The sequence below is a fragment of the Polypterus senegalus genome, chromosome 3 (genome assembly GCF_016835505.1).
Source record: "Polypterus senegalus isolate Bchr_013 chromosome 3, ASM1683550v1, whole genome shotgun sequence".
Lineage (NCBI taxonomy): Eukaryota > Metazoa > Chordata > Cladistia > Polypteriformes > Polypteridae > Polypterus > Polypterus senegalus.
Window position 1 is genome coordinate 285,715,090 of NC_053156.1, and position 13,558 is coordinate 285,728,647.

Sequence of the window (13,558 nt, forward strand, 5' to 3'; positions counted from 1 at the left end):
TTCTGCGTTGGCAATCTGCGCCACCACCACCTGATCAAAGCACCATGATGTCCCTACATTGATGGATTAAAGGCCAAAAGTCCACATGACCGTCATAACCAAGTTCTTCCATGTGAACCCTGAATACCATGAGGACTGATTGAGGTCATTAATGTTAGATAGAATGCCTAGAGGGGGCTGACAGGTCTCGTGGCCTCAGAACCCCTGCAGATTTTATTTTCTTCTCCCGCCGTCTGGACCTTACTTTTATTCCATGTTAATGAGGGTTCCCTAATTTTAATTCTTATTTATTTTATCTTTCTTTATCATGTAAAGCACTTTGAGCTACATTGTTTGTATGAAAATGTACTATAAATAATATACATATAAATAAATGTTGTTGTTGTTGTTGTTATACCAGAATCAATGTCATTAATATGAGTCAGAAAAAGAAACGGTCTAAGGTCAAACTCCTGAGGGACTCCACTGATGACCTTTCTCCATGTGGATCATTCTTCTCTTATCTGTACTCCTTGTCTCCTGCTTATTAACCAACTAGGTATCCAGTTTTTTAGGTTACCCATGATGAATACAGCTTCTAGTTTCAGAAATAACCTTTGGTGTGGGATGACTGTATCAAAGCATTTTTGAAAGTCTAGATAAATTATGTCGTCTTGCATTCTGTATCCTGCCGTTGACGCATTTGACAATCGGATGCATTCCTCCAACTTTGTCGTTCTTGCATTCTGTATTCCATGCTTCGCGTTCAACAGATGGCGCTGTGCTTCTTCATTTTCTTCTTTCTTCTGTTATGGTGTTCTTCATCATGTCATCGGCCTTGGTGATCTGTTAGACGCTCAAATGAAATCGCTGGTGTTATTTTTCTTTCTACCCTGCCACTTCATTTTCCAATCACTTTCCTGTAATAAGCCCACGAGTAAAGTTCTGCTTCTGAAGGTTGCTACCATCTCAAATGTTTGGCATTTCCAGAGCGCATTAAGTTGTTAGCTTTCTATCAAGACCAAGCTTTCTATCAAAGATCCTGCCCTAGTAGTCTGCAAGTAATCATATTACAGATATGACACATATAGACAGCTGACTAAGGTGAAAGATAAGCATTACGCCATAGCTAGGAGAATTTAGGTAGCTCTGCTTTCTCTGAATTGTCTGACTTGTAGCTCAGACTATGCATGTCATTCACATGGAATTTCTGATTTGGAAACTCGTATTTACCATCTGTCCCACACATGTGAACACAGCATCACTACGCTGGACTTTATTTTGATATCTTTTGCCCACAACCACTTTGCCTTCACAACCAGGTTCAGTTTATTTATAGCCATCAATAACATGTTATAATTTTGACCAGTATCTTTATACAACAGAAAACAAATAGATTACCGTTATTGGCGTTCCTTGTAACCTATGTATTCAAAAAGTGCTGCTGTGTGAATTTCACTTGAGTCGTGCATTTCCAATTTCAGAATCTCTGAGTGAATCTGTTGTCGATTAGGTTATCACCAAAACAAAATCTTTCAATATCTCATATTCCAGCCGTGTACTGTTATCTATTGCTACAATGAGGCGTACCTTACCAGCTCTAAAAGAAATTGGAAACTTTCATACCGATTGAGTTGGTGGTTCGTGAATATCAGGCAAATCCGTTACCTAGCCGATCTTTTGACTTTTATTGGATTCCCAGCACACTTGGTAGTAGTGTTGGTGCAAACTCATCTTAAAAGTGAGCACAGCTAGTAGCAGGGTTTTCACTTGCCTTTGGGGCATCACTAAAATTTTAAGTGCTGACATCAGATTGTTTTGCAGTTCTATTTGTTTCCTTTCACTAAGTAAATCTGAAAGGGTTGTTTGTTAAGACATTGTTAACACTTACCTTACCTTGTCCGTGCTTCACTCTACTATGACCCATTTACATAAGTTGTAAATTCAGTAGGTAACTAGTTGATAGCCTCCTGTTATTGTCACAAATTTTGAATGGTTATGATTGGCAAATTTAATCTTATTTTCTCAATCTCGTTAGCTACTGTAGACATATACCATAAAACTTCCATCCATATGCACATTTTCAGTACCGATCGAAACCCATTTGGACCCCTAGGTTGAGTTGGTGGATGTTGACCCTCACTGTCCATAGTGGGTACTCAGTATTATTAAACTTCAATGACCTGTACTCCCCCTCAGTGTGCATACACTACGGATTATAAAGGAGCATACCCCCTTTGGGGTACCAGGAATACAGTTGTGCTTGAAAGTTTGTGAACCCTTTAGAATTTTCTATATTTCTGCATAAATATGACCTAAAACATCATCAGATTTTCACCAAAGTCATAAAAGTAGATAAAGAGAAACCAGTTAAACAAATGAGACAAAAATATTATACTTGGTAATTTATTTATTGAGGAAAATGATCGACTATTACATATTTGTGAGTGGCAAAAGTATGTGAACCTCTAGGATTAGCAGTTAGTTTGAAGGTGAAATTCGAGTCCGGTGTTTTCAGTCAATGGGATGACAATCAGGTGTGAGTGGGCACCCTGTGTTATTTAAAGAACAGGGATCTCTCAAAGTCTGCTCTTCACAACACGTTTGTGGAAGTGTATCATGACACGAACAAAGGAGATTTCTGAGGACCTCACAAAAAGAGTTGTTGATGCTCATCAGGCTGGAAAAGGTTACAAAACCATCTCTAAAGAGTTTGGACTCCACCAATCCACAGTCAGACAGATTGGGTACAAATGGAGGAAATTCAAGACCATTGTTACCCTCCCCGGGAGTGGTCGACCAACAAAGATCACTCCAAGAGCAAGGCGTGTAATAGTCGGTGAGGGCACAAAGGACCGCAGGGTAACTTCTAAGCAACTGAAGGCCTCTCTCACATTGGCTAATGTTCATGTTCATGAGTCCACCATCAGGAGAACACTGAACAACAATGGTGTGCATGGCAGGGTTGCAAGGAGAAAGCCACTGCTCTCCAAAAAAACATTGCTGCTTGTCTGCTGTTCGCTGAAGATCACGTGGACAAACCAGAAGGCTATTGGGAGAATGTTTTGTGGACGGATGAGACCAAAATAGAACTTTTTGGTTTAAATGAAAAGCGTTATGTTTGGAGAAAGGAAAACACTGCATTCCAGCATAAGAACCTTATCCCATCTGTGAAACATGGTGGTGGTAGTATCATGGTTTGGGCCTGTTTTGCTGCATCTGGGCCAGGACGGCTTGCCTTCATTGATGGAACAATGAATTTGACAACAATTGGAATCTCTTTTTGGAAAGGCCGTGTTTCTTCAAGCGAGATGGCCTGCATCTGAACAGTTTCGGCACCCGGGTCCTCTCCGAAAACATATCTAAGGTAATTTATTTATCTTGACTATATATCTCTGCTCTTAACCCCTTCTGAAATGATACTGCTGTGCGAGGACATGATAAGTGTCTAATAGAATCTGTGCACAACATTAATACTGTAATAAGCAATCTCAATGCATGTAGAAAATCTAGGCAATACGGCATAAACTCCAATAATCTAATTAAAATTACTATTTTAGAGGAACAATGTATTAAAACTATAAAAACAGATCACAGATTAAACAAAAAATACACACAGAGCGCGCTAATAAAAATAATTTAGTTCCTATTCCAAATATCAATAACGCATATACTATTCATCTCTGCCCATCCGAAACATTAAATATGGCACTATTAAATGTTAGAGCTTTAACTAACAAAACGTTTTTTATCAACGATCTTATTAGTGATAAAAAAATAGATTTTATTGCACTGGCTTAAACGTGGCTTAACTCAGATGGCGCGGCTGTTTTAATCGAATCTGCGCCTCCGGATTACAGTTTTACTCGTGCAGACCGCCAGGGAAAAAGGGGGGGCGGCTTGGCAAACATTTACTTGAGCCATTTAAAATGTAAAGATGTCAGTTTTGGTAAGTTCAAGTCCTTTGAGTATCTCGCCGTTGTTATCCATGGAGATTCTCAAGTTCTAGTATTATCCGTGTATAGACCTCCAAAATTCAACACGTCTTTTTTTGAGGAATTCTCTGACTTAATGTCAATTTTAATTACTAACTATGACACACTCCTAATAGTTGGCGACTTTAATTTTCATATAGATAATCAGTGTGATCTAAAAGTAAAAGAATTTATGAACCTCCTGGATTCTTTTGATTTGAGACAGCTCGTTAATCAGCCTACACATAAAGCAGGTCATACATTAGACTTAGTGATTACTAAAGGACTGAAAGTTGATATAAAACAGATCATTGATATTGGTCTATCAGACCATTTTCTTCTACTTTTTAATATAGAAATAATGATAAAAAACACCCATGAGAAGCATATTGTTAAAAAACGCTTCTTTGACTCAGCAGCAGCTTTAAAACTTACAAACATTCTAAGCAATCAGTCCGTTTATAGTGCCAACTATAATAGCGAGGATAATGTAAATAGTAAGGTGGAAAGATTTAATACTAAAGTGAGAGCTGCTGTTGACATAGTTGCACCTGAAAAGACAGTTAAAAATCTTCTAGCATTGTTATACCATGGAAGACCTAAAGAGTGTCGGATTTAAAGAGAACATGTCATAGAGCTGAGCGTAAATGGAGGAAAACTAAACTAACTATCCATTATGAGATATTAAAAGTTAAAATAACAGAATACAATAACACTGTCCGTCTTGAGAGGCGCTGCTATTTCTCTAAGATTATAAATAACAATGCTAGTAATCCCAGAGTCTTATTTTCTACAATTGATCAACTGCTAAGCCCAGGTAACTCAAAGGAATGCCTCCTAAGTACTTCCAGTAAAGCCTGTGAGGCTAACGCTGTATTTTTCAATCAAAAATTAATGATATTAGAAATAACATAGTATATCTCCCCAACACTAAGGATCCTCCTAAACCCCAGCATTCTGTTATAAACAAATTAAACTCTTTCACTAGGATAGATTTACCTGATTTACAAAAAATAATATCTCAATTAAAACCCTCCACCTGCGTCCTTGACCCAATACCAACAAATTTTTCAAAGAAGTATCAGGCGTGCTAATTGATAATGTTCTGGACATAGTAAATTGTCACTAGATACTGGGGTCTTCCCAGACTGTCTTAAGACTGCTGTAGTTAAACCCCTACTTAAGAAACATAATCTTGACCCTCGCTCTTGAAAATTTTAGACCCATCTCTAACCTGCCTTTCTTAAGTAAAGTTCTGGAGAAGGCAGTCATTATGCAGTTAAATGACCACCTCAATAAACATGCTATTCTTGATAAATTTCAGTCGGGTTTTAGAACAAATCACAGCACAGAAACTGCACTCGTTAAAGTAGTAAATGACTTGCGGGTAAATGCAGACAGAGGCCATTTATCTGTTCTCATCCTCTTAGATCTGAGTGCTGCATTTGACACCATTGATCACAACATTCTTAGAAATTGCCTTAGTCAATGGGTGGGCCTCTCTGGCAGTGTCTTAAATTGGTTTGAATCCTACCTGACAGGGAGAAAATATTTTGTTAGTTGTGGGAATTACAACTCGAAGACACATGATATCCAATATGGTGTTCCACAAGGCTCTATCCTGGGTCCGCTGCTCTTCTCAATCTACATGCTTCCGTTAGGTCAGATTATCTCAGGGCACAACGTGAGCTACCACAGCTATGCTGATGACACACAGCTGTACTTATCAATAGCACCTGATGACCCTGATTCTCTTGATTCACTAACACAATGTCTGACTTGTATCTCAGAATGGATGAATAGTAACTTTCTCAAGTTAAATAAAGAGAAAACTGAAATCTTAGTGATTGGCAATAAATGATACAATGAGGCTATTAGAAATAAACTGGATACATTAGGATTAAAAGTCAAGACGGAGGTAAAAAGCTTAGGGGTAATTGTTGACTGTAATCTGAATTTTAAATCACATATTAATCAGATCACTAGGACAGCATTTTTTCACTTAAGAAACATAGCAAACGTTAGACCTCTTATATCATTGAAAGATGCTGAGAAATTAATTCACGCTTTTGTTTTCAGTCGACTAGATCAGTGATTCCCAACCACTGTGCCGCGGCACATTAATGTGCCATGAGAGATCATCAAGTGTACCGTGGAAAATTATTCAATTTCACTTAATTGGTATGAAAATGATTATTTATTTACTGCAAATAATTTGTCTTTGTTCGTCTATGGGACAGTGATAGGCAGAACAATTAAATACTCTTAATCTGTGTATCTACCTGTTGCCATTCAAACAGTAGAATTAGTGATGCTTCGGCTGTGACATTTTTGTTTGGTGGTGTGCCGTGGGATTTTTCTAATGTAAAATATGTGCCATGGCTCAAAAAAGGTTGGGAAACACTGGACTAGATTACTGTAACGCACTCCTCTCAGGGCCACCCAAAAAAGACATAAATCACTTGCAACGAGTGCAGAATGCAGCTGCTAGAATCCTAACTGGGAAAAGAAAATCCGAGCACATCTCTCCAGGTTTGATGTCACTACACTGGTTACCTGTGTCATTCAGGATTGACTTTAAAATTCTCCTTATGGTTTATAAAGCCTTAAATAATCTCGCTCCATCTTATATATTGGAGTGCCTGACACGTTATATTCCAAATCGTAACCTCAGATCTTCAAATGAGTGTCTCCTTAGAATTCCAAAAGCTAAACTTAAAAGAAGTGGTGAGGCGGCCTTCTGCTGTTATGCACCTAAAATCTGGAATAGCCTGCCAATAGGAATTCACCAGGCTGATACAGTAGAGCACTTTAAAACACTGCTGAAAACACATTACTTTAACATGGCCTTCTCATAACTTCACTTTAACTTAATCCTGATACTCTGTATGTTCAATTCATCACAATAACTATTCATGGTGGCTCTAAAATCCTTACTGACCCCAACTCTCTCTTGTGTTTCTTTTTCCGGTTTCTTTGTGGTGGTGGCCTGCGCCACCTCCACCTACTCAAAGCATCATGATGCTCCAACATTGATGGACTAAAAGCCAGAAGTCTACGTGACCATCATCATCAGGTCCTTCCGTGAGGACCCTAAATCCAAAGAGGACTGTTTCATTTATGTTAGGTAGATTGCCCAGTGGGGACTGGGCGGTCTCGTGGTCTGGAATCCCTACAGATTTTATTTTTTTCTCCAGCCGTCTGGAGTTTTTTTTTGTTTTTTGTGTCCACCCTTGGCCATCGGACCTTACTCTTATTCGATGTTAATTAATGTTGACTTATTTTATTTTCTTACTGTGTCTTTTATTTTTCTATTCTTCATTATGTAAAGCACTTTGAGCTACTTTTTGTATGAAAATGTGCTATAAAAAATAAATTTGTTGTTGTTGTTGTTGAATTCTGAATTATATCAGAGAATTCTAAATAAAAATGTCAGGACATCTGTCCATGAACTAAATCTCAAGAGAATGTGAGTCATGCAGCAAGACAACGACCCTAAGCACACAAGTCGTTCTACCAAAGAATGGTTAAAGATGAATAAAGTTAATGTTTTGGAATGGCCAAGTCAAAGTCCTGAGATAATCCAATCGAAATGTTGTGGAAGAACCTGAAGTGAGCAGTTAATGTGAGGAAACACACCAACATCCCAGAGTTGAAGCTGTTCTGTACGTAGGAATGGGTTAAAATTCCTCCAAGCCGGTGAGCACGAATGATCAAAATTTACCAGAAACATTTAATTGCAGTTATTACTGCAAAGGGGGGTCACACCAGATACTGAAAGCAAAGGTTCACATACTTTTGACACTCACAAATATGTAATATTCGATCAATTTCCTCAATAAATAAATGACCATGTATAATATTTTTGTCTCATTTGTTTAACTGTTTTCTCTTTAACTACTTTTAGGACTTGAGTGAAAATCTGATGATGTTTTAGGTCATATTTATGCACAAATATAGAAAATTCTAAAGGGTTCACAAACTTTCAAGCACCACTGTAGTCCCCCTCTGGTTTACTTTTATTTGATGGCGCTCACTCATTATAATCATAGTTTGACAACCAGAATGGGGCGGAGGTCCCCCTTGACGTCTGGGGAGTACACACCTTCAGAAACAAACAGCACCCCTCTGTGTACGTACTGTGGACCTTATGATCATACTTCTATAACAAGGGGTTGGGGCCTAATGGTTTGACCAGCTCTGCATGCTATCCAAACACTTTTTAAAAGTTAAATTAACTCTTAATAGTGATTGGAGCCCCTAACAGGACAGGTGCCAAAATAATCTTACTTTGCATGTGCTTGAGATATTTTTTGTGTGCATGTCTTCAATGTCACCATAAGCGTTTCGGTGAAACAAGTCCACTAGAGCTCAGAACTGGCTTCAAATCACATTTGGAAAAGAAGTACCAATGTTGGGTTGCAAGCATATAAACGATGTCTTTATGGGAAAAATCCAGCTTAAAATATAAGGTCTATGAATTCAATCTCAACAGTCTCAAAGTTGCGGAAGCAGAACAGGTCTACAGGAAATCTATAGAGCCCCTAACAGGATACGTGTAGAAACACTATCACGTGTTTACACCAAACAATCTCGTGAGCATGACATATTTTTCTTGCACACGTTCAACTAACTTATTATTAGTTATTTTTTGCCCATGTTATTTTAGGGTCCCCGTATAACACTGGCAATTTTGCTGTTTTCAGGCAATAGTTATTTGATATTTTAAGGGAGATGTATATTAATATGCATGTAAGCAGTATAGGCTTAATTTATTTGTAAAATACATAAATAAATAATGATAATAAATAAAAAAGGTAAGCTACCAAAAAAAAACAATGTGCCCTGTGCAAAATTACTGAGTCCTATACTGGTTTAAGTGTGTAAGGTTTGAAGTAAACTGTTTCTGAATATATAGACTTAGAAAACTTAGAAAAAGAAAATGTCATTATCATTTATTAACATGATAATTTAAAAGGAATCTTTTTCCTTCAGATTAATTACACAGAATCAGTTTTGTAGTGAGTCACAACCTATTTGAAATACCTAATAAAAATAAATAAATATTCGCTTCTCGGGTTCTCCCCGTGTCTGCGTAGGTTTCCTCCGGTGCTCCGGGTTCCTCCCACAGTCTAAAGACATGCACGTTAGGTGCATTGGTGATGCTAAATTGTCTCTAGTGTGTGCTTGGTGTGTGGGTGTGTGTGTCTGTGCCCTGCAGTGGGCTGGCGCCCTGCCAAGGGAGTTGTTCCTGCCTTGTGCCTTATGCTGGCTGGGATTGGCTCCAGCAGAACGCCCCCGTGACCCTGTGTTGGGATATAGTGATTTGGACAATGACTGACTGACTGACTGACTGACCGAGTATTGTAGCTAATTAAAAGAGCTGAAAACTATAGTTAGTTAAAGTTATATAGAGTTAGGCTCACCATATTCTCCCACATCCACTACAGTGGGCAGGTAGGTTGGTACTGAGTTGTATGGCTGGGTGGTGCTTACAATGAATCATATTGTACTTTAAATTACATTGCTACTCAGATTATACAAGCTACGTTCATTACTGCAATGTAGACAATATTAGGCAAGTCAAACAATGACAAACCAGGAGCCACACCATCTCACCTCACAGTATGCAAACCACATATCCACCCACAAACCACAAAACAGAGTACCAAAAGCTCTGCTCACACTCACTGCATCACATGGGACACTACAGCCTTACTGTTAATTAGGAAATTAAACTGGGAATCCAATGTTTGCAGCTGATCATGAGAACATAATATGCCATCATAAATTTGTCTCAAACAAGCTTAACACACTTCAGGGTTAAAGGAATACATGATAGGACAGATCCATGGTGACATGTGTTTTTAAATAATAACCAGGAGTATGCAAGTGCACAAGGGAACATGCTCTCACCACTTCGAGGTGGTTTGCGGTGCTTGGTTGATCGAGCATTCATGTGCAAATTCTAGCCGATCAGTCAAGTGCTTCATTCACACATCGGAGAAGGTGACTGCAGCACCTGTGCCCAAGAGTAGTTTAAAAAGGGAGCCTGTGCAAGAGAAGGGGGGGCTATGGAGAGACAATGAAAAAGTGAAAATGACTGAAAAGGAAGGATGGCAGAGATGGCGGGATTGTGAGGAGCCAGCATGTGGTGGGGTGAAGGCAGGCAGCCGGGTAGAGAGCCCTGGTGACAACCACATGGCCACCTCTCAAAGGGGCTGAAGAAGGTCATTCAGTGTCTTCAGGTAACGGGAGTGACCCATTGCTCAACAGGGCTCTCACATAAGGCTGAGGAGTGGCAGTGGAAGCTGTAGCTGCCAGGTATGGTGCCGCACTCTGCCCAGGGGCTTGTGACAACAGCAGGGAGTGAAGCCTACATTTTAAAGGTTGGCTGTACCTTCAGGGCTAAGCAAAGGAGACAGCAGTTTTTAAAAGGAAGCACCAGGGCGGCTCATGGGTTTTAATAGGACAGTTTCCTGCCATGATTTTACCCTGTTTTAATGAATTATTTATTTGCTTTTTAACATCCACCAACAATGATTTTATTGAATATTTGTTTATTGAAGAACTTTGACTACTGAACTTTTGCACATCAGGTGTTTGAACCAATGAATTTGTTTTGTTGAAAATAAAAGTACCTGAACACCCAGCTGATCCCGGTTATGTTATTGACAGCTCAGGATTCAAGTAGTGTAATGGAGCCAACCCAGACCGTCACAGAATACTCCAATCAATAATTATATATATATATATATATAAAATGGATCCATATATCCATTTTCCAACCCGCTGAATCCGAACACAGGGCACAAGGCAGGAACCAATGCCGGGCAGGGTGCCAACCCACCGCAGGACACACACACACGCACCAAGCACACACTAGGGCCAATTCAGAATTGCCAATCCACCTAACCTGCATGTCTTGGGATTGTGGGAGGAAACCGGAGCGCCCGGAGGAAACCCACGCAGACACGGGGAGAACATGCAAACTCCACACAGGGAAGACCTGGTAAGTGAACCCGAGTCTCCTAACTGCAAGGCAGCAGCGCTACCACTGCCCTATATATATATATATGTACGCACGTTTGTGACAAACTATATATATAAATATATATATTTTGTCACAAACGTGCGCATGGGAAACAGCTGAAGGGCCTAAACACTAGTAATTCTACGCCAGGCCGGGGGTGGCGGAGTGTACTGACTATCTCTCTCAGTCCCCTGCAGACCTTTCCCGGGAAATCACCCCTGTTGCCCTTCCGGGCACAAGGACGCCACTCCCAGTTCCTGCACAGATGATGTCTTTTCCCTTCCAGGCCTTTAAAATTGCCATCATGCCTCAGTACAAGCTACTTTCATTTTCCAGAGTTATTTATTTAGCAAAAAAGAAATGTGTTTCACCTGACATGTGGAATTAACAACATGAGTACCGTGAGATTTTTTTTTTCATGGACAGTTTTTGATATTGTTTGCTGTTGTCCAGGTTTGCTCACCATTGGGTCCCATTCTCTCAAAATTTTGTTATGGGCCTTCACCATGAAAACATGAGATTACTTTTTTTTTTCCTCTAAACATCACTACAAATGACATGTGGTAAGTAACAAAGAAAAAAATAAATCATTTTAGGGTGGCGTATTCCTTTAAAGTAACACATTATGCCACTAGCGTAACATGTAACTTCTGTAAAGGACGTGTAATCTCCTTAAGTAAACTATTTAAAAAAATATTGGTTTTGGGTAGATTATTCCTTTAACGGAGGCAGCAATGAACGCCAGTCCACTGCAGGGCCCATTCACTCATGTTACTGACACAGACACAGGAAAAACATGCAAATGGCACAAAGTCAGTGCCCATCCAGGCCAGTGCTGACACAAGAGACAATAGATTTATTTGGACTAAAAGTTGGAGATAGTCGACTGTTGAAATAGTAAAAGGAGACATACTCTGTTTCTGGACAGGAAATCCAGCCAGGAAGTCGTATGAAACATTGTAGGAGTAGGACTGCCATAGATCTTTGAAGTTTTGCAGGTTTTGTCCTGAATTAATCTGCTGCAAGGAAATCTCTCTTGACAAAAGTTTTTCTGCTTTCTGTAACCAAAGAAAAAAGAAAAAGTTATCTGACAAAGTAAAAAACTAATAAAAACAAATCACAATCACCCAAGATACTTTATTGTTGTCTTTTTAGGAGTTTTTGAACCAGGGAGACTACCTATGATGAAATAGCTGGACAATGTCGTACTGTTATATAAATTAAATCTTTTCAATCTGTTTGCAGTTAGCTTAAAAAAAAAAAAAAAAGGATTATCCCCATGACCCTAATATGGCAAAAAATGATTTCAGACAAATACCAGCAAAAGGAAAATAGTTGTTCATATTCCAACTTACGCATTGCTAGTAATGAGTAAAACAATGTGTGCAAAACTTTAGAGTTTCGTTTCTCAAAAAAAAGAAAATGGCAAAACAAATCTATTCCATTAGCACATTTATTTTCATCTCCTTTGCAATCTTTCTCCTGCATGTGCAAAAGCAAGTAACAGCTTATTATAATGCAGAGCAAGGATTGGAGGTGCAGCAAGAAGGCACATGCCTGCAAGGGCTTCTCCAACATTAACATCCACTGATCTGGGCCTGTGGGCGCCAGTATTCAGCCTATGGAGCTGGGGAAGCTGAGCACAGATGATGTTGTCCATGGGGTTAGCTCTCCACTTAAAAGTGGTGCCAGGCAGGCGGTGTGAGTGTGTAAGCAGGCAGTGTAACAATATTGCGTGAAGCCACACGGACAGAGGCATGGAACTCGTGTTTCAGCTGTGGAATAAGCCTTAGGGAGCAATACTCCTTACTTTCTATTCCAAAAAACTCGAAAAACCTGCAAAATACCAATCTATCCATCCATTATCCAACCCGCTATATCCTAACTACAAGGTCATGGGGGTCTGCTGGAGCCAATCCCAGCCAACACAGGGCACAAGGCAGGAAACAACCCCCAGGCAGGGCGCCAGCCCACCGCAGCAAAATCCCAATCACAATTTTTTCACACATCACTAAGGCTACATTCACATTTTCATTTAAAAAATCTTTCAACCACCCAAACCTTGCGCATTTAATCCCCAAAAGCTTTTGAAACTTCTCTCATAAGTGGTATACTTCTGAAAATGTGAGATCAGCATTGCAGTGTGGAAGGATGAAAACGGACAGATTTGAAAATGCAGACTCTAATTGCGCTCTTACTGCTTATTATGTGGCCCTTCCTCGATTATTGTTCTCGTTAAACTTTTGGACACTTTGCTCGCCTTATACTTGCGAGTTACTCTCAATAACAATTCTAAGTCACTGCCAGTTCAAACACAATGATCTGTTTTTTAGTTTTTCGTATTTCCCATTGCTGTTCTCCAAGTGTAAATGAAGGTTTTGTGTGGAAGACACTTTCTCTTACTGGTTTTGCTGATGAGCGCATGTCCAGTGTAGGCGAATGTCTACAGGGTGGTCCAGATCTAATTATGCAGATCTGGATGATTTATGTGGGGACGATTCCAGTTTGCTGCGAAGACAATTCTTCACGTCGTCAGTTCACACACTTCTCGATGGTCCAGGATCTTTCGGGT

General features: G+C 39.5%; 1 protein-coding gene across 2 annotated transcripts in view; it reads right to left on the reverse strand.

Annotated features, from left to right (window-relative positions):
- LOC120526262 (alpha-1,3-mannosyl-glycoprotein 4-beta-N-acetylglucosaminyltransferase C-like) overlaps positions 1-13,558 on the reverse strand; it is a 54,295-nt gene that overhangs the window by 10,871 nt on the left and 29,866 nt on the right. For both annotated transcript variants that reach the window (XR_005633107.1, XM_039749356.1), the window contains exon 3: positions 11,900-12,044. Coding sequence is in view for 1 of the 2 variants with exons in the window: in XM_039749356.1 (XP_039605290.1) it covers positions 11,900-12,044 (145 nt within the window). In the remaining variant the exon portion in view is untranslated. The remainder of the gene's footprint in view (positions 1-11,899; positions 12,045-13,558) is intronic.